Genomic DNA, 20,143 nt, shown 5'->3' with positions numbered 1-20,143 from the left:
TTTAGTAAAACCGTTGGTTTAAATGTGTGACATATGTCGAAACCTTGTGCCTGCGCGGATAATATCAGCCCAGGCGCAAACAAAATTCCTAAATGAGAGTATGAGATGGATATTCTTCAAAATTACAAAATTAGACACTTAAAAAGTTTGATTTATCAAAACTATCCACGTATAGGTCATATGACCTATACAAATGAGAGGAATCTACAATAAACACGAAGGTAGTATACCCCTCCAGAATTTATCTAGAGATAACATGCAAGCACCCTTAGCAAGGAAATCCACGTTTAGATCATGAATACTACAAAGAGGTTTTTTTTTTTAAAATTTTTTTGTGTGGAATTAAATTTTTTTTAATAAGAAACAAGGGTTTTTTTTTTCTTTTCTTTCTTCTTACCCACAAAAAAGAAGAAGAAGAAGAAGAAAAAAGCCTGTTGAAAAAAGTACATCCTATATTATCCACTAATAAAGGTCAACAGATACAAGGGGGCTAATCCATAGAGATAAAATATCTACACGAGTGATTGCTGCTTGAGATGCCAGATGATCTACAACATTGTTTACCTCCTTGTAGATATGCTGAAATTTAATCTGATTCTATTGCTAGATTTCTGATATCTTGAATGCAAGGTTTCATGCTCTACAGAGGATGAGTTCTATGAACTAGGATGTGCATTTTACTGGCATTGTCTCATTCAATAATGACTTCTAATAAGTTTGGATGCCTTGCCCATAATAGAGCTTTTCTTAAAGCCAAAGCCTCTACTTTCAAAAAATTAATTGCACCACATCCTTCATAGAAATAAAAGATCATTATGTTGGGGTAATTGTATTACAAATTCTTCAAACATATAAAAGTGAAATTGCAATACAATTGAGAGATGAAGATCTTTAGCAAATTTAAAGAGCTTGAAGTAGCAACAACGACGATTGATGAGGTTGAGTCACACTGTGATGTGTCTTTAAGGTAATTGATGCCCCTACTACCAGACCCCCCTCCAAGATAAGCAACCTCCAACTAGAGATGATGTGTTCTTTTGGTCCCTAAGGAGCCAAAGCTGACACCAAGAAAGAAATGAACTTTGTAAAACAAATAATGTGAGTGAGGGTCCATGCCACATATGCAGGGAGGGGTTGGGTTTATAGGCCTCCTCCGGGGAGAATCATTCTCCACTATGGAGATCAATGGTTTGTCCCTCCTCCACTAATGTGAATAAAACCCCTTGACCTACCTCCCCACTCTTGGGGGTAACTCTCATATTCACTTCTTTGGATGAATAGGCTTTAACCCATTCAAGACCTTAACCCCCACTCATGGTATGGCCATGATGGTCATGAAGTTGAAATGAGAATAGGTCAAGGTTAGAATTTGAGTAATTCTACCATTCAAGTTAGCCCACCTCATCACCATAATCAAGACCTTTAAGACCCATGACCAATGTCATGAAGAGCCTCATAACCAAAGTCATGAAGGGCCTCCTTTAACCAAGATCATGAAGGGCCTCCTTTACTCATGGTGTCTCATTACCACCCTTACCTCATGGTGCCTCATTACCACCCTTACCTCAAGGGTCCCACACACAAACAAAACAATTAAATAAAGGAAATGCAAAAACTAATTTTGAAACTTAATATATAGATAATATAGATTTTAATAAAAAACCTAACACATTATCCCTTGTTGGTTTCGACCCACACCCCTCTGCTCCTGCTTCCATGGAGTTGTTGATTTGAAGAGAAGATCTATCGACATTTATTTTGATCCAAGGATCCATTGGGGGCATACTACTTGATATGTAATTTATACTCGAATGGTTGCTGTTTACATGCATCATATGTTTCTATCAAAAATTTGTGTAGCATAACACTTGAAATGAGAAGGGAGAACATCAGAGAATAAGATATTCAACATTAGATAGATTCATGATTGGCATCACCTAACCAGGATCATTTCTTAATCCTTAATTGAAAACAATTCTTCCACGAGTGGCAACCGTAACCACCAACCCCACAATTATAGAAGTCAAAGGTCAGAACACTACTAAGATAAAATTTCTATATGGTATCAAGAGAACATAATACTAGTTTTGGTTACATAATTCTATAAAATATATCAACTGATGCTTTCCAAAAACTATTTGGTTAGTATGAATTCATCACATGTTTGTTTCTGAATAATTATTTAATTACCAACCTCAACGGGTGTTTTAGTTGGCAAAATACCAGCGCTTTTACGTAAGAAGTTAAAGTTTGAATCCCTTTGGGATGAGGGGCGAAGCTCTACTTATAATTATGCAGCTCAGATGAACATTAGATTCCGAAAAAAACAAAAAATTATTTAATAACTTCAGATGATTTTTTATGAATAACTATTTAGTTTCTTAGCCCTATCAAATGATTCTCCTTAATAAGATTTTATTTTCTCTAATTGGGTATGACATTGATTCAGAAAATGGTTTAACACATGAATAGGCATGGTATTGTATTATATTGGGATCGATAATTTGATCAAGTAATTTGATATTGATACCTTAAACTATGATTGTTTAAGGCATTCATAAGAATTAGATTTTCTTACTTAGAAAAAGGGAAAAAGAAAGAAACAGAAAAAATTTGATCTATTTGCCATGATTGACTTTAAAATTCCACACTGATGGGAAAGACATGCACCTTGGCACCGACCGTGTGACCCTGTGGGAATGAGAGAAGAAAGCAATGAGAAGTAATAACACTTTAATAACACTTTTTTGATGAAGGATGATTTGAATTCGATTTGCATTTGGCGGAAAAGTCAAGAAAGGGTAAGAAAATTGTGATTGAAATAATCAAGATACAAGTGACGATGTAATACTTGGACTGAAATTTGTGTTACATCACTAATGAACCAGCGATTTTTTTGAATCTAGACCACAAGCCAGGTGTAAGAAAAGTTATAATAAAAACCAACAAATTTACCAACGGGGCCAGCTTGGTTACCCAAAAAAAAAAAAAAAAACCAACAAATAACTCCGGGGATTGAATCAAAGTAAAAAGATGATGGACCCTTAGCCGCTTGAGGCGCCAAAGGTGGTTTGTTAAAGTGGTTAAAGATCTAACTGTTTATAAGGGCGCAACCACGGTTGGCAGCACCAATATAAAAAAACACCCTTGAGGATGTAAATCGTGGTGCGCAAAGTGACCAGCGATGAACCTCATATCCAAAAAAAAAAAAAAAGAGGATGGACCCTTAGCTGCTTGAGGCGCCAAATGATCCGCTACATTATTAGCTTCCCAAAAAATATGACTGAAGTTGATTTGTTCAAACTCCTTGATTAGAGATAGGATGTCTTGAATAATGGTTTTAATCTTCCAAGGGATTTCTGCCTTTTGGCATTGTCTCATTCAATCAGAATCTTCTGCATATTGATATTTTTGGCAAAAAGCCAAAAACGAGAGCTTTTTTAATAGCTACACTCTACAAATAAAGAAGTAACCGAGTCATATCCTTCATTGAAACAAAAAACATTTTTCCCAACAGACATCTAGCAACTCCTCCTGCTCCTGCTTTAATATGATTTGAAAGAAATAAAAGTTGATCCATCCACATGATTTTTAGAATGGCATTGATGATTTTGTGATCTGAACTTTTAAGCTTCGTGAGAAACACCAAATGCCTGGGTGTTAAAGTCTTCCACTGATAAATAGTGTTGTAGTATTTCCACAGAAGCCATAAAGCATTGTAGATGATGGAAGGTCTAACAGGGAATGTAAGATCTTCAGATGAGTCGAGAAGAATATCTTGAGTAAGGTTTTTTTTGTTGAGCTTTGTAAAAATCCATGAATTCCCAGTAGAGACCAAGTAGATTTAATATGACTGCAATATATGAGGAGACGATTTGTTGTAGGTTGATCTTGATTACAGATCACACGTAAGCTTTATATTTGGAGTTAAAAGACCGTTTGTAGAATTCAAAATTTGCATTTAATAAGATGAAATTATCCCTTGAACCATGTAATGACCAAAATAACTTCAAGACCAAAATACTCCCAAAATGTTTAATATATACAAATTGACTATAATGTCTTCACTTATCCCAATCCTTCAGGTAAATAAACATGCTTTGTAGCCCCTCTTATGGCTCTTTTTTGCCTCCTTCCACCATAAATTTAACAATAGAAGTTAATGGGAGTGTTACTTTTACTTGTGACCCAAGTATAATTTTGAGCACATTAGTAAGACACATGAGTTTCAGTCCAGAATAAATGACTCAAAACATTAATAACTCTCTAACAATAATAATTTTGGAATTGTGAACATTAATAACTCTCTATGGTATGATTTTCATTTTTGATATTTACCTATTTTTAATAAATCAGTGCTAAAAATAATTTTGGATCAAAATGCAAAAATCGTTCAGTAAGCAATAGGTCAACTAGATTTTGTACTAAAAAAAATACATTTGGCATATCTTTGTGCAAACTAATTTTTTTGTGTCCTAAAACTTTTATTAAAAAAATATATAATATGTATAAATCCTCCCATACTGTGAATGGTAGGTTATTTAATAACAAACAAAACATTAGTATTAAGATCATTTCAGTCTCCAGAGGGCTATTGACTTGTTTAATTTGTTTTTAAGTTTTTTTTTTAAGTTATTACTAGGTGTTGAGAGTTGTTAGTTAAGTCCTACTAGGAACTGTTAGGTTGTTGATTCATGTTAGGGATCAAATATCTGTAAGGAATGGACGCTTTTTTCACTTGTAAGTTTCTATTTGAAGTACCCCTTTGTATTCTACCATGAACACAGATTACAGAGTTCTGAATAAAATTTTGAGTGAAATGTGAGATTTGGTAGCTGCTTCCCTGGATCCTCTCTTGGAAAGTTTGACAGATTGAAATGGGACAACTTAAATTCAGGTCTGAGACCTTTACACAGTTGACCAAACAGAGTTAACAGGCAGCCTTGGGAAGATTTGCCTAGGCAGGTGACTACTTAGTACTTACTACCTCAGGTCAGACACCTTTTCTTCTCGCCCCTTATCCTCCATTCAAGGTCAGTAATACATCTTCCCTCACTGGGCCTTTTTTTTCTTTCTTCTTCCTTCTTCTCTCTCTCTCTCTCTCAAAAAAGGGAACCCAAATCTGTCATAAGTTCAGGTCTCCAACATACCATCAGAGTAGATTGATTTTTGGATGGAATATGCAGAACCCGGTCCAAGTTAAACCCCCCCCCCCCCCCCCCCCCCCAAATTCCTCCTCCAGCCCCTCTGACCTAGGGTTCCTAATTTCCCTCCAGGCCTCCACCAACCCCTAAAATCTAAGAGACCTCTGAATAGGTTGAAAATCTCAGCAAATCTTCGTTAGCACCTATTGTTCCTATTCCAAAAGCCATGGTTTCATATGAGAACCCAAAAGAATTCCATTACAGCCCTTAACTGATATTCCCTTGTTTGGTTCTTGTTGCGATTCATGTGTGATGGGAAAGGGAAGTGAGAATCATGGAGATCAAGCTGTGGATGAGTCTTGGAGAACAAGTTATTACTGAATAGGAAAGTTTAGGTGCTATATATAATCAGAAAGAGTTGATCTTGTAACAGATTTTCTAGCAGATCTAGTCTTATATTGTCTTTACTGTTTGGGGACAGATTTAGGACTTTAGAAGGTTGGTTTTACTTTTGCATGTATCTAAATTAGTAGGATGGATTTTCCATTGGTTTTTGGTATGATTTTAGGGCTGTAATCTTCTCTATAAATAAAGCCTCTTTAGGGGAAGGACAGTACTATAGGAGAGCCATCTGTGCCGCATTTTCTTCTTCTCATTCTCTTCTCTTTTCTTCTCTTCTGTGGCTGCACTTGAGTGGAAGGTACTGGTATTGTTATATGGTATCAGAGGGAGTAGGTCACCTGCATTTCAACCTTCTCCCTTATGTTCGTCTGTGGCAGCAACAGCCTTAAGCTGCAATAATAGTTGTGATGTTCCCATGAATTAGATTCTAAGAAAACAGTTAAGTCTTTTATGTTCATAATCATCTAATACTATCTGCAACCAATATTGTAAGCCTCTATCATGGCTGATCCTTTGAAGACTCTGTCCAAGAAAGGTATACCCTTCCAAATCACAAGTATTAAGTTGAAGGGGGCAAAAATTATTTTTTTTGGGGGGGGGGGGTGCAAAGGCAATGCACGCATTTATCCACGCCTAAGGAAAATCAAACTACTTAAAAAACGATTACCCCGTTGTTGATTCGATGGACACAACCATGGTTTCCGCACATGAAACGTCGACTCGTGAAGATGTTGTGGTTAAGGTAGATTTGGATAGTGTTGATTCTTTATTGCAAATAACATTATGTTTTATGATACATCCAAGCAGATATGTGAGGACCTACGCGATTCCTTTGGTCAAGAAAAAAAAATATTTTGAATGTTTATAACCTCTATGATCGGATGTTCGGTTATTCTCAGAATGACCACCCATTGATGGAGTATTATAGTGGATTTAAAGGATTGATTGAAGAGTTGCAACAATATCAGCCTTTACTATTAATCCTGAAACTTTGAAGACATAGAGCACTGAATTCTATGTTTCAAAATTCCAAATTGGTCTAGATCCAGAGTTTTCTATAGGTAAAACTCAAACTTTAACATTTGAAACAGTTCCTACTTTAAGTGATGCCTTCTATAGATTACTACATATCAGTGGATAGAAAAGCACTTGAGGAAATAAGGAGAATGCAGCTATGGTTTCCGGTTGTGGCCATGGCTCCTATCCATCACGCGAAAAGGGAAATGGCTGAGGAAGGGGAAGAGAAGGAGGTCATACTCCCCCAAATTTATCCAAGGGCAATCAGTTTTGTTCTTACTATGGCAAACGGAGTCACACTGAAGACTGTTGTTGGGACAAACATGGTCGTCCTAAGTGGGCAAAGAATTATGTTAACATGATAACATCTACTGGAGAGAACACCACTGACAATTTATCTGGGTCTATCCCTGTGGCATCTATAAGCTCCTCATCTCCTAGTGTTGACCTTAATCAAATCCTAAAGCACCTACAACAGTTATAGCAAATTCAAAGTACATCTACTTCCAATCTCGCCCAAACAAGTATACCTATCGAGTCTTATGCTTTAGATTCTTGGATTGTAGATTGGGACTTCCAAACATATGACAGGTAGTTCATCTCTATTTTCAAAATTTTTAGAGTTTTGTTATGTGGTGACTTGAATTCTAGTACCCGACTTTAAAGATGGACCCGCATCGACATATTTTGGTGGGCGACCCAAATGACCAGTTTTTAGAGATCTACGACGGAAGTGGAGGGCTTGGGCACCCATAACTGAACTAGATCGATGGAGGGGGTGCGGGAGCTAGGTATGATCCCACTCGATGGATTGACCCATTTACTCGATTGGAGTCTATATACATGTATATTATGTTCGCCTACTAAATTACTAAGAGATTTGGGATTTTCGTTAGGGTTTTTGGGTGAGAGTTCTTGTAAGGCCAGTTTTGGCGATTGGTTGTGAGATCTCTTTCCGTTCTTCTTTTACACAGTGAAAAGCTCTTTCTCTTCGCCCATGGACGTAGCACACCACATTAGTGTGTAAACCACGTTAAATCTCTGCGCGTTTTCATTTTGTTTTTATTTTGATTTGCTAATTCATGGGGTTAGTTTTAACAGTTTCCTAACCCTACTCCTAGTATTATGGATAATGGTGAAAAGTCTTCCACTTTCGGGGCCCGCCTTCCCATTATTTATCCATCTATCCGCCCCGTTGCTTTCCTCTCCTTATTATTTTATTTAAAAGCTTGCGGGGGGGAGGCCCGTCCGGCCCCGGGGGGCGGGGCCGGGGGCTGTGCTTATCGCATTCCCACTCGTTTTGATTTTTAGCACTTCATTATTTTTGTAGACAATTTTTTTTTTCCAGATTTACCAAGTTATTTTTAATAAAGGATCGGAGTGAAGTTCTAAAACTAATTACAAATTTTTTTGGTGAAATTTCCACTCAATTCAATACTTCAGTCAAAATTTTTGGTACTAACAATGCTTTGGGGTACATGCAAAATGAGATTTCTGAGTTATGTTCTATGAAAGACATTCTCCATCAGTCTAGTTTCTTATATACACCACAACAAAATGGTGTAGCCAATCATAAACATAGACATTTGTTAGAAGTAGCAAGGTCCCTGATGCTCCATATGAGTGTACCAAAGCAATATCGGTGTGATGCAATACTTACAGCTTGTTGTACCTTGATAAATCAAATGCCATCCTCAGTTTGCAAGATGAGATACTGGTTCTAGTTGATTATCTAGAGTCAAGTCTATTTTTTATCTTACCCAAAATTTTTGGCTATGTATGCTATGCACATGTTTTACCTCAACCAAAAGATAAGTTTTCACCCAAGGTTCATAAGTACATTTTTCTATGTTATTCTCAGTATTAAGAATACAAAATTTTTGACCTTTGATTAAGTGTCAATTTATCACAGCTGACACTATTTTCTTTAAGGATACCCGTATTATAATTCTAATTAGTTGTTTGAAGATGATATGTTTGACCCCCTTACCTGTGGGGGTGTTGTTTCCTACTAAGACACTTGGATCAGAGGAGTTGCCTGAGGGAGAACTAGATCGTGATGCCCTTGAAGAAACGCTTGTTGTGTCCTGGTTTAGATGAGGTGCTAATTCAATTTCCACCAGTATAAGTTTATCATTGGTCACAAAAAGAGTCAAATGGTACAAGAATTGACTCACTTATTCTACAGATCCTCCTCCAACCATCCAACGTTTGGTAATCTTGATGATTTTCCCATTGTTTGAGGAAAGCTAAGCATTTTTGTTCCCAACGGTCATATGTTATGTATCCTATTTCTCATTATGTTACTACCCTTCATTTGCCTATTAATTATTATAGTCTTACCACATCTCTGTCTTCTATTATTGTTCCCTCTACATATGCTCTGAGGCTTTCTCTGATCCGGGTTAGAAAGCTACAATGGAGTTTGAAATTGGGGCTCTACATTCTAGGAATACTTAGATTCTAGTGGATTTGCCCTAGGTAAGGACCTTGTTAGATGCCGTTGGTATTTGTGATTAAACATAAGGCTGATGGATCTATGGAGTACCTTAAAGCACGATTTGTTGCCAAGGGGTATACTCAGATTTATGGTGTAGATTTTTTTGAAACATTCTCCCCCATAGCTAGAGTTTAAATTCTTTGTGTACCTTATTGTCATTGGCGGCTAACTGAGGGTGACCTTTTCATCAGTTAGATATCAAAAATGCCTTTTTATATGGAGATTTGGTTGAAGAAGTGTATAATGCAAGCATTGATGAAGTAAAGAAATTTATGAGTGCCCGATTCCAAATAAAGGACTTGAGGCATTTGCAATATTTTCTTGAAATTGAAATTCTTTGGAGCATTCATGGATCAACCTTTCTCATAAAAAGTATGTGTTGGACTTGTTGATTGAAACTGGTATGCTTGGGTGTAAGCTTGTTGATACACCCACGGACCCTCATCTCAAACTCACCAAGGATAGAGGAGAGGATTTTACAAACCCTCAAAGATACAAACAGTTAGTAGAAAAACTCATATATCTTGTTGTGACTCGCTCATATTTGTTGTATGCGTAGGGGTTATTAGCCAGTTCATGCACTCACCTAAGAAGCCTCACTGGGATGCCATGATGTGTATTTTACAATATTTGAAAAGGCTCCAGGAAAAGGGTTTGTGTTCAAGAGAAATAAAAATTTGAAGTTGTGTGGTTATTTAAATGTAGACGGGAAGGGTTGAAAAAGATCCAGAGATCCACTTTTGGTTATTGTACTTTCCTTTGAGGGAATTTGGTTACTTGGAGAAGTAAGAAGCAAGTTACAGTGGCTTGATCTAGTGCTGAGGCAGAGTATTGTGCTATGGCTCACACGATTTCATAAATTTTTTGGTTCAAGTCCTTTCTGAAAGAAGTTGGAACTGAAGTTGAAGAGCCAGTTGAGATGTTTTGTGATAATTAGGTAGTGATCTACGTTGCTAGGAATCTAGTGTTTGTGAGAGGACCAAACATGTTGAGGTGGATTTGCATTTTATGCGAGACGCAGTCATGAGAGGAGGCATAGTGATAACTTTATGACATATAGTTAATTCTAGTGATTTTATACTTGAGATAGTTTGATTTAAGAGTGTTTTCTCTTTGTTTTAGTGTTAGCTCTCAATAAATTGTGGTTTAGTGAGTCTTAGTATTTTAAATGTTGTAAAGGTCTTTTATATCATTTATGCATAAATTTCCCTTGAATTAATGGATGGAATTGACCAATCTTTTTTTTTTCTTGGCATTATAGGAGAAGAATTATAATGGATGAAGAGATGAAATGAGTCATAAAAAGGAACAAAGAACAAATTTACTCAGTTTGCTATAGAGATGTTGTAGCAATGCGGTAGCATGATTTTTCTAGATTGGACACACTAGGCATTATCAAGTGAAATCACCACAAAAGAGCTAGCTAATTGGATATTCCTCTTGTCATTACATAAAGGATCTTAGCCATTGATGTCAGAAGAAAAGGTTCTAAACCTACAATCCATTTTACCCTATCACTTAAGGAAAGTCTTTGGGTAATAGAGAGGCGGAAGAGCCACCAAAAGAGGAGAACCAGATATGCAGAGAGAGGGAGTTCGGCCATGCCGAGGAGCTGTAGATAGGGAGCAATAGCATTATAGAAGCATTCTTCTAATTCTCTATTGGTTTTATATATTATACTTCTTTATACTCTAGTTGAACTCTTTAATGGTTGCAATTATTTCTTTGTACTTAGATTTTAATATGAACTAATTTCTTATTTTGTTGAAATGATAAAGTACCCAAACCTGTGATTTGAGCTGTGATTATTTAGTTTGCTAAAGCTTCGTTGTAGCACAATTTATTATCATTGTATTCAACGCGCATGTTTTTGAGTAATTTCATTTATCGATTGACCATCCTTAAGTGAATACTGTGGTTTTAGTTAATTGGAGTCAGATCATTGTTGAATAATGTGAGTTAACTTGATCCTTAAGAGGATTTAGCCAATCAATGGGTAAGGTAGGGATCATCGTATCAGCGCCCCTAGGGGCCACTGCCTGCGCCGTTGACCACTAATTGTACCACTTAACTGGCTAATTCTTCGCTTTTGCTTATCCATTACCGGTTTGCCGCTTTTGCGCCTTTGCCGCCTGTGCTCCCGCTTTTTTACTTTGTATTTGTGCTTTTTTTTCTTTTTTAATCATAATTATCCTACATGCTGTTTTTTAATATGTCCTTTTTTTGCTGCGTGCGCCTTTTCTTTTTTTGTCTCTCTTTTTTCTTTTGTTTTCCTTGATTTTGTTGTCTGCTCTTTTGTTTGTCTTTTGCTTGTGAGTTTATGTTTTTATTCTTTTTGGCTATTTTTCATCTGTGTTCTTGTTTTTTTATTTTTATTTTTATGAATGTGATTGTTGTGTTTGTTTGTCTTTGTTTATTATAAGTGTTATATTAAAATATTGTCCGCTTGGTCCTTGTCGCTGTCGCCGCGGCGCCTGCCTTGGTGCTTGCTTTTTCCTGGTGGGATACTCACCTGCCTTATGTAACCACCATTGGAACTTAAGCGTAATTCACATCATCAATTCAATTTTCATAGGAATATGATGGTTTTGAACTAGGATGTTAATGCATATGTGGATCGGAAGATACCCGTCATGGTATTAAACTAAGTTTCGATCGGAATGAACTTATGTGGAACATAATCACTTTTCCGTCGTTCCATCGTTTCGTTTAGTATTTTGTGGCCGTGCTTGGTATAATCTTTGTTGTTTTGCAAAATCATGTGTTGTTTCGTTCTCTGGGTTAGTTTTTCTCTTCTCTTCTTTTTTCTACTTCATGTTGACAATGGTCCTTGGTGGGTGTGTTCTCTGTGGGTCTCTGTTCTCCCTCCCCCGCTTCCTTCTTTTGTCGTTTCGCGTCTTTGTCTCGTCTCTTGCTTGTCCCTGGTCCTTGGTTCTGGGGGTTTGTCTGTTTTGGGCTGTCTGTTTGGGGCTCTTCGTCCCGTTTCCGTTTCCCCTTTGGGTTTTTTCCTCTGGACTAGTTGGTGGGTTCGGGTTTCGGTTTCGTTCTTGCTTCTCGCTGTTTTGGTCCTCTGGTTTCGTTGCTTTTCTGGGTTTCGTGGTTTGGCGTTTGTGGTTTTGTCTGATCCCTATCCAATGTTATTCTAGGTTCTCTGATAAGCCTTGTGCTACAGCTTTGCTGTAGCATTCACAACCCAAATTCAGGGGAGGGAAAATTGATTTCCAACATTCATACCACTTATTATAGTTTTTCCATTACGGGCTCTCCAATTTAAGATCTCTTGTTTAATTCATCTGTCATTTGTTTAATTAGTTCATTAATCAAAGTAATTTTGTCAATCTTGTTTAAATTAGTCTTCCTTTTACATTGAAATTCAAAAATACAATTCTCCTTGGGATCGATACTTACTATTTACTATTTGATTGCGACGTGCACTTGCGTAGCATTTTTTGACACAAGCAAACACATAGCTACACCCTATGTTGCTTCTATTGAACAAGTTGGAAACATCTTCACTAAATCCTTATCTAGTCCAGCTTTTATGAAAGGATGCCGCAAACTGGGAGTTGGTGATCAATAATCTCTAGCTTGGGGGGGGGGGTGTTGTGAATCATGTGACAAAAAAAGGAAAGTGAGAATCATGGAGGTCAAGCTGTGAATGAGTCCTGGAGAACAGGTTGTTACTGAATAGTAAAGTGTAGGTGCTATGTAAAATTAGAAAGAGTTTTGTTACAGATTTCCCAGCAGATTTAGTCTAACGTTGACTTTATTTTTTAGGGACAGATTTAGGACTTTAGATGGTTGGTTTTATTATTGAATGTATCTAAATTAGTAGGATGGTATGATTTTAGGGCTGTATTCTTCCCTATAATAAAGCTTCTTCAGGGGAGAGAGGTACTATTGGAGAGCCATCTCTGCCTCCTCCTCTTTTCTTCTCTTCTAGTTCTTCTGTTTCTTCTTCTCTCCTGTGGCTGCACTTCAGTAGAAGGTGCTGGTTTTGTTACAGTTTTGTTTTTCTGGTCTACTGACAGCATTGGCCCTTGTTTGAATCTCTCATTCAAGCCTATACTCTTCTTGGAACCAAAGGAAAACAGCCCAGAGCAGTCTTAATTTTTTGCCCCTTTTTGTTATTCTTCACAAACCTTTTTGTCTACCAGATCTTTCTAGAAATTTCATGCATTGTAGAATTACCTTAGCAGAACCCATCTAAATATTTAAAACCTAACCGATCTACTCCAATAGGCTTTTAGCAATTCCCTTGAGCTTTCTTATTGAAAAAGAAAGAATTTTTTACAAAAAAAAGACCATACAGACAATAAATTGGAAACAGGAAATTCATAAAGATGATAACAAATACATACACAGAGACATACTTTCATTCAATAACTGAGATGGAAGAATGGAACTTTCTATTGGTACACATTCATAATTTTCTTTCGCTAAGTTACAAGGGATATTTGGCGGAACCCCAAGCTGAATCACCACCGTGTATCTTTTTACAATATCACAGGCATGTGGATGTTTTAATGAAGAATGCAGTACTTCAGAAACTTGTGAATTTCATGGAATGTTAATTAATCATGAGAGGTATTCATCATAAGCTTTGCCAAAAATCTTGGAAAAACAAAATCACCTAATTTGCTATGATTTGGATAGCAGAAGCAATGACAATGAATATATCCCTCAAACCTCAAAAGGTACAGCTGAATCAGGTTTCACGCGATTTAACTGAACTGTACCAAGAATGTACTCAGGAAGCTCGTCCTCCTTTGTGGCCTACAAAAAAACAGGGGATGTTAACTGGACCAGTAATGCAGTAGAGCACTCATGTCAGTTTAATGGAAACTATTGAAATCAATGCAAGAAGATAAATAAATTACCAGATCCCAATGTTATACCAACTAATAATAAAATTAAAATTAAAGCTCCTTGCACTCTAAATAACTGTGCATAATACAACAAAGTATGAAGTGTTCCTACTCAATATCGAGGTTTTAGGAAGAAACTATAAACACGCAACCAAGCTTTCACCACCAACTTCTATAATGAAGTTTCCCCTTTTTTCTTTTGTAAACATTGATGGAAAAATGGAACATTATTAACAATTAAAAGCATTTACAATATTGCTGGGATTTTAAAAATTTCTCTGATGCAGCCTCAATTGGGGAGTCCCAAGTTCCAACAAGGCAGCACACTTTCAAGATCTTAAGACCCCCAACACGCGGTGTACCCCCTGCCCCCTCCCCCCTTTCCCCCTTCTGCCTTTCCCCTTTTTCCTCCTCCGTCTCTGTCCCTCCCCCTCCCCCCCTGTCTTGGTTTTCCCCCCTCTTTTCCTCTTTGGTTTCCCTTCTCCCTCTTCCCCTCCCTGCCTGCCCTCTCGTCCTTCTCTTTCTCCCTCCCTCTCTCTTGTTCTTCTTGTGCTCCTCCTCTTTTTCGCTTTTTCTTGTTCGGTGCTGGTGTCCCCTTCTCTTTTTCTGGTTTCCCTTGCTTCTCCTGTTTGCTTTCTTTCCTTTTCCCTGTTCTGTTCTCTCGGTTCTCTCCGTCTGTGCCCCCTTTCTTTTCGCCTGGGTGGCCTTTTTTGCTTTGGCTTTGCCTCCTCGTCTTCCTTGCCTCCTTCCTTGGCCCCGTCCCGCTTTTTGGCCTTCGTCTTCGTGTTTTTCTTGCCTGCTCTTGTTTCGTCGCTTGTCCTTTCCCCTTTTCCATCCGGGGCCTGCTGTCCTGGGCCGCTGGCCCGTGCCCTCGTGGTGTTGGTGGCTTTGGGCCCGTCTGTCTTCTTCCGTCCCGTTTGGATTATTGTGGTTAGGAACGTCACACAAAGGACAAGTGCTGGAAGTTGCATGGTTGTCCAGCAAGTTCCAATGGAGGAGGAAGGAATGCCAATTAGGGAGGAAATCAAGCATTTGCTCATCAAGCCAATTTCAAGGAACCAAGTGCTCCAACACCTCTCTCCTCTGGCGAGCTCCAACACCTTCGTCAATTGATGACTAGGCTTGAAGTATCTTCTTTTGCACTAACTTCCAGTGCAAGTGTTGCTTTTGCTATGGTTCCTCCTTCAAATACACATTCTATCACCTCGAGTTATCCCTCTTGGATAATTGACTCTAGGGCAACTGACCATATGACTGGCTCTTCTTTGTTTTATGCATATTCCTTTGTTCACTTGAACCATAATGTTCGGATTGCCAATGGGTCTTTTCTCGTCTCTAAAAAGGGTTCCATCATCTATTCCCTTCCCTTTTACATCTTCCTAAATTTTCTGCAAATCCTCTATCCATTAGTAGTCTTTCTTATGATATGAATTGCAAAATAACCTTTTTCCCTTCAATAACTTACTGTTTGTTTCAAGACCTGTAAACCGGGCGTACGATTGGTCGGGTTTACATCAGATTTTTCTATAGCCTCGTGTAACACTTCTCCTGCTCTTTTCGCTCAATTACAGTGGCATCATCGTTTAGGCCACATTCCCTTACCCACATTATGTAAACCTTTTCCTGACTTAGTTAAGTGTTGTAACTTGAATGATTTTCATTGTGATGCTTGCATTTTGGCCTAGCAGGCTAGGCATGTTTACCCAATTTTAGATAACTACAGTAATATTCCTTTTTCTATTATTTAATCTGATGTGTGGGGTCCATCTTGTATTGTCTCTATTAATGGTTGTCATTGGCTTGTTACTTTTATTAATTGTTGCATTTTTTTTTGGATGAATAAATAATTATATTAAACGAAGAGGGAACAAGAGAACAAGGTCTTTAAGCGGAAGACCAAAAAGAAGAACCAAGGCCCCAGAAGACAACAACAATCTTGTTCCTTGGAGTATCATCAACCGGGGGATGAGGGGATAGCTAACAGTCTAAAAGATACATCAAAATAGATGGCATTCCAAATCATGTCTGTAGAGCGGGATTTGGAGGTCCATCTTTGAAGATTGCGCTCCCAGCATAGGTGACGGATAGAGGCACAATATACTAGCTTACCAATCTGATCGAAAATGAAAGAACCTGAAAAGTTTCTCAAAATCCAAGATCAATCACAGGCAAAACCAAAGGAATCCCTTGAACGGGGCCAAATGGAAGCCAAGGCTTTTCCCCAAATAGATCTGGAGAAAGGGCAAGAAAAGAAAAGGTGTTTAAGGTCCTCCAAACCGTTCCAACAGAGGATGTAGTTGGGGTTTCCGGGGATATGGTGGCCAATAAGGAAGGATTGGGTGGGGAGAGCAAGGTTAAGGGCTCTCCAAAGGGTAAGGGAGTGACGCGGGATGTGGAAGAGGATTTTCCTCAGACCGAAGGGTTGGAGGGCATAGGAATTGTCCAAAAGGAGTCGGACTGAAGAAGGTAAGAATAAACCCACTTAACCCAAATGGAATCATGCTTTGAGTTTTTCATGTAAGTTTGAGAAGGCAGGCTAAGTTAACATCAGTGATCTGGCGGATTCCTAGGCCACCTTCAGATATTAGGTGTCAAATAGCCAACCAACTGACAGGGTGGATGAAGCACAAGGCTTCCTGCCCTTTCCAAAGGAAGGCACAAAACATGGATTCTATAGTATGGATGGTAGGTTTGGGAATGGAGAAGATCCCGCACTAGTAGAGATAAGAGGATTTAAGCGCGGAACAGATGAGTACCACTCTGCCGGAAAAGGAAAGTAGCTTACCCTTCAAGAGATGAAGCTTCTTACGAATGTGATCAAGCATTGGGAGACAGTGGTGGCGAGTAAGCTGCGCCGGGAATGAGCGGGAGGCCAAGGTAGACAACATGAAAGGAGCTAGGCCTAAATCCCGAGAGCTGGAGAAGGGAGGCACGAAGCTGATCAAATACACCAGAGAGAAAGAGGGTGGATTTATCGAGGTTGACCCGAAGGCCACAAAGGGATTCAAAAAGCGAAAAGGTCAAGAGGATGGAGGAGATGGATTGATGATCTACTTTGGAGAAGATCATAAGATCATTAGCAAAAGCGAGGTGGGTAAGATTTAGGATTTGCACTTGGGGATAATGGAGAAGAGAAGTTGATCGGTTTTAGATTAGAGGATATGGGAAAGGACGTCTGAAGCTAAGGAGAAAAGGTAGGGGGAGAGGGGGCAACCTTGGCAAATGCCTACACGGGAAGGGAAGAAGCCTGCAGGGGAGCCATTGGTGACGATGGAAAAGTGGGGAGAAGAGATACAGATCTCAATCGAGTGGATGAAAGGGGGGGGGGGAAGCCCATGGAAGAGAGGACATCGATAATGAAGTCCCAACGAATAGAGTCAAAGATTTTGTGAAGATCAACCTTTAGAGGAGCAGCCGAGGAGTGAACGGATATATCAAAGCAAATTGATTCGAGCTCACAAGGGAGGGCATAACCTCTTTGAGCCTATTCGCTAGGACCTTAGAGATAAATTTGTAAAGGAGGTTATAGAGAGAAATAGGGCGGTAATCAGAGAGAGAAGAGGTGTCTTGCTTTTTAGGAATGAGGCAAAGGAAAGTTTGGTTGATGAAAGAAAACTGAGAAGGGTTAAAGAAGAAGTTGTGGATGGTGTGGGCAAGATCATTCTCAATGAACTCCCAATAGGCAAGGAAGAGACCCATATTGAAGCCATCGGGCCTCGGGGCCTTATTAGGCTTATGGGAGTGGATGGCAAGGAGGATCTTTTCCGAGGAAGGGATAGCATAGAGAGAGAGGAGAGAAGAGATGGATTAATGAATTTATTGATGAGGTTGGACGGGAGGGGGTGCGGGGAGGAAGGGAAGGCGGGGAAAGAAGATTTGAAAGGAAAGAGATGACCTTAGCCTTGATGCTAGGGGGGTCGAAAATCCAAGTACCGTACTAGTGAGGAGGGATGGGATGGAGTTGAAGTTATTTTGAGCTTTGAGGGAATGATGAAAATAGGCAAAATTGGAGTCCTCAAGATCAAGCCACTTGATTCTAGCTTTCTGATGGAGAAAGCTTTCTTCAATGGAGAGGAGGGAAGAAAGCTCAGAGGAAAGGTTTTTTTCATTTTCAACAAGGGAGGGGTTGGTGGGATCATTTTGGAGAAGAGATTGGACAAGCTAAAGATTCGAGCGGTAGGAGGAAAGCCTAAAGAGATATTGCCAAAAGTGGAGGAGTTCCAAGAAATAGAGCTTCCTCAGTGTTGCAAAGCTTATGAGCAAAGGCAATGAGAAGAAGAGAGTGACAATGGACAAGCTTGGGCCAAACATCTTTAACTATAGGAATGAAGGAAGGGTTCGAAGTCCACATGCCAAATAATATAAAAGGCTTAGCGCCAAAGGAGGTGGGGAGGGGGGGGGGGGAAGGTGGATGAAATAGGGGGAGTGGTTAGAAAGATTGGGGTGAGAGAAAGAGGCATGGGAAGCAGGGAAGAAGGAGAGCCAAGAAGCATTAAAGGGGAAGCAATAAAGTTTAGAAGCAATTTTGGCGGGACCTGATCGTTGATTATGCAAAGTGAGGGGGTGGCCAGACCAACGGAGGTCAAAAATACAAGAGTCATTGATACAGGCGTTGAAGTCTCCAATCGCGGCTAGATACGGAGTGGAGCCTCTGACATGCTCATGAGAATACCGGATAATGTTAAAGTCCCCACCAATACCTCAGGGGAGATTATAAATGGAGGAGGAGATAGAGCGGATATCCTCCCAAAGGGGGATGCGATTAGCTGGATGGTTGAAATTGTAAATGATAGTGAGAAGGAATGGGGGGGGGAATGATTGGCTAGGATACTGAGATGCATGAGCTGGGGGTGGATTTTAGGAGTGTGATTCAAAATCTAGAGGAGTCCCATAGAATCCAAATATGACCATTAACGAAGCCAGAGGACTTAGAGAGAAAAGACCAAGAGGTAACAATAGACTAGGCAATCTGGTGGGCATTCTCCTTTTGGACATGGGATTCGAGAAGGGCAAAAAGAGAGACTTTAGCTGTCTTGATGTTAATTTTTACCATCATTGTCGCTGCTCGGGGGTGAGGCAAGAAGTGGGGAAGATGGCAGTTAAGGACATGAGGCTGATGTGGGGAGTCTCACACAAGGGGGAGTTAAGGGGGGAAGGTGTTTCAAAAAGGCTTAGGTCAATAAAAGAGTTGGAGGAGGGAGAAAATGGCTCGGGGTTGACAAGAGATTTCAGGGGGGTATATAGAAGGTCTGGTTCAGGGAAAGGAGGTGCGTGCAAGATGGTGGCAGGGGGTTAGGGACGGTGGGTTGGGTTTTGGTGGAGTTATTGTGGGCTAGGGGGGATGGTAATGGGTTTTCATTTGAAGTTTGGGGGCTTGTAACAGTGGCAGTGGGTTGGGTAGGTAAAAGGGGTTTAGAAGTGTTATTAATAAATATGGAGGATTTTGAGGGCCTAGGGGGCAAAATGAGTGAAGGCCCAGGGCTTAGGCCCATAAGGGTTGGCCTAGGGATGGAAAAGGTTTTTAGGCCACGTATAGGTGAGAGACATGAAATGAGCTTAGACAAAAGTTGGTTAGTTAAGAGGGCTGATTTAGGAGGGGGTAATATGGGTATTTCAGTCAAAAGGGGAGGCATAGGAGAAAGAGGGGAAAGAGATGGGTTTTTGGGGTTGTCGGTGTCCAGGGCAGAGGCGGTGAAGTGCAAGCTTTCGATTTCATGATTGGCAAGGGAGATGAGAGCTATTCCAGGCTGAGACTGTTCAGGCGACGATCGGGCAATGTGTTGCGTGTCTCCAAGAGCATTGGGAGTTGAGGTTGAAGTGACGGAACAAGTCGATGCAACGACGGTAACAGAGGTAGTTTCCAGAATTGCAGGGTGCAGGTAGGCACAGACTGAGGGAGTACGGACCTGTGTTACCTAGGGTGAAGAGCTGACCACCGGCGGTGGCTTTTTCAAGTGTCTTCTACTTATCTGGTAAGTATTTGCGACCTTTACTGTTGAGGCTTCATTTCTATCGGTGGCAGCAGCAGCGGCAATATGAGATGTGTCCTTCGCAACCTTCGTAGCGACCGTGATTTTTTCAAGTATATCGATTGTTCGTTGAGAAGCATCACTATCCAGAGGCATCTTCTCAGTTGGTGGCGGAAGCTTCGTTGGGAAGAATTGCAGAAGGTGATTGAACTTCAGAGAGCTGCTTCTGAGTGTCGGTACTGG

The 20,143-nt window shown here is 39.7% G+C and overlaps 1 protein-coding gene across 5 annotated transcripts in view; it reads right to left on the bottom strand.

The window, feature by feature from the left end:
* Nucleotides 1-13,407: 13,407 nt before the first annotated feature.
* LOC149025330 (protein ENHANCED DISEASE RESISTANCE 2-like) overlaps nt 13,408-20,143 on the bottom strand; it is a 115,553-nt gene continuing 108,817 nt past the window's right edge. For all 5 annotated transcript variants that reach the window (XM_089145554.1, XM_089145553.1, XM_089145555.1 and 2 more), the window contains one exon: nt 13,408-13,839. In XM_089145554.1, coding sequence (XP_089001680.1) covers nt 13,747-13,839 — 93 coding nt within the window. In that variant the 3' untranslated portion in view covers nt 13,408-13,746. The remainder of the gene's footprint in view (nt 13,840-20,143) is intronic.

The sequence above is a fragment of the Hakea prostrata genome, chromosome 2, assembly GCF_041222555.1.
Source record: "Hakea prostrata isolate BN-2017 chromosome 2, UWA_Hpros_2, whole genome shotgun sequence".
NCBI classification, from domain to species: Eukaryota; Viridiplantae; Streptophyta; class Magnoliopsida; order Proteales; family Proteaceae; genus Hakea; species Hakea prostrata.
This window is presented reverse-complemented; position numbering and strand designations above follow the sequence as displayed.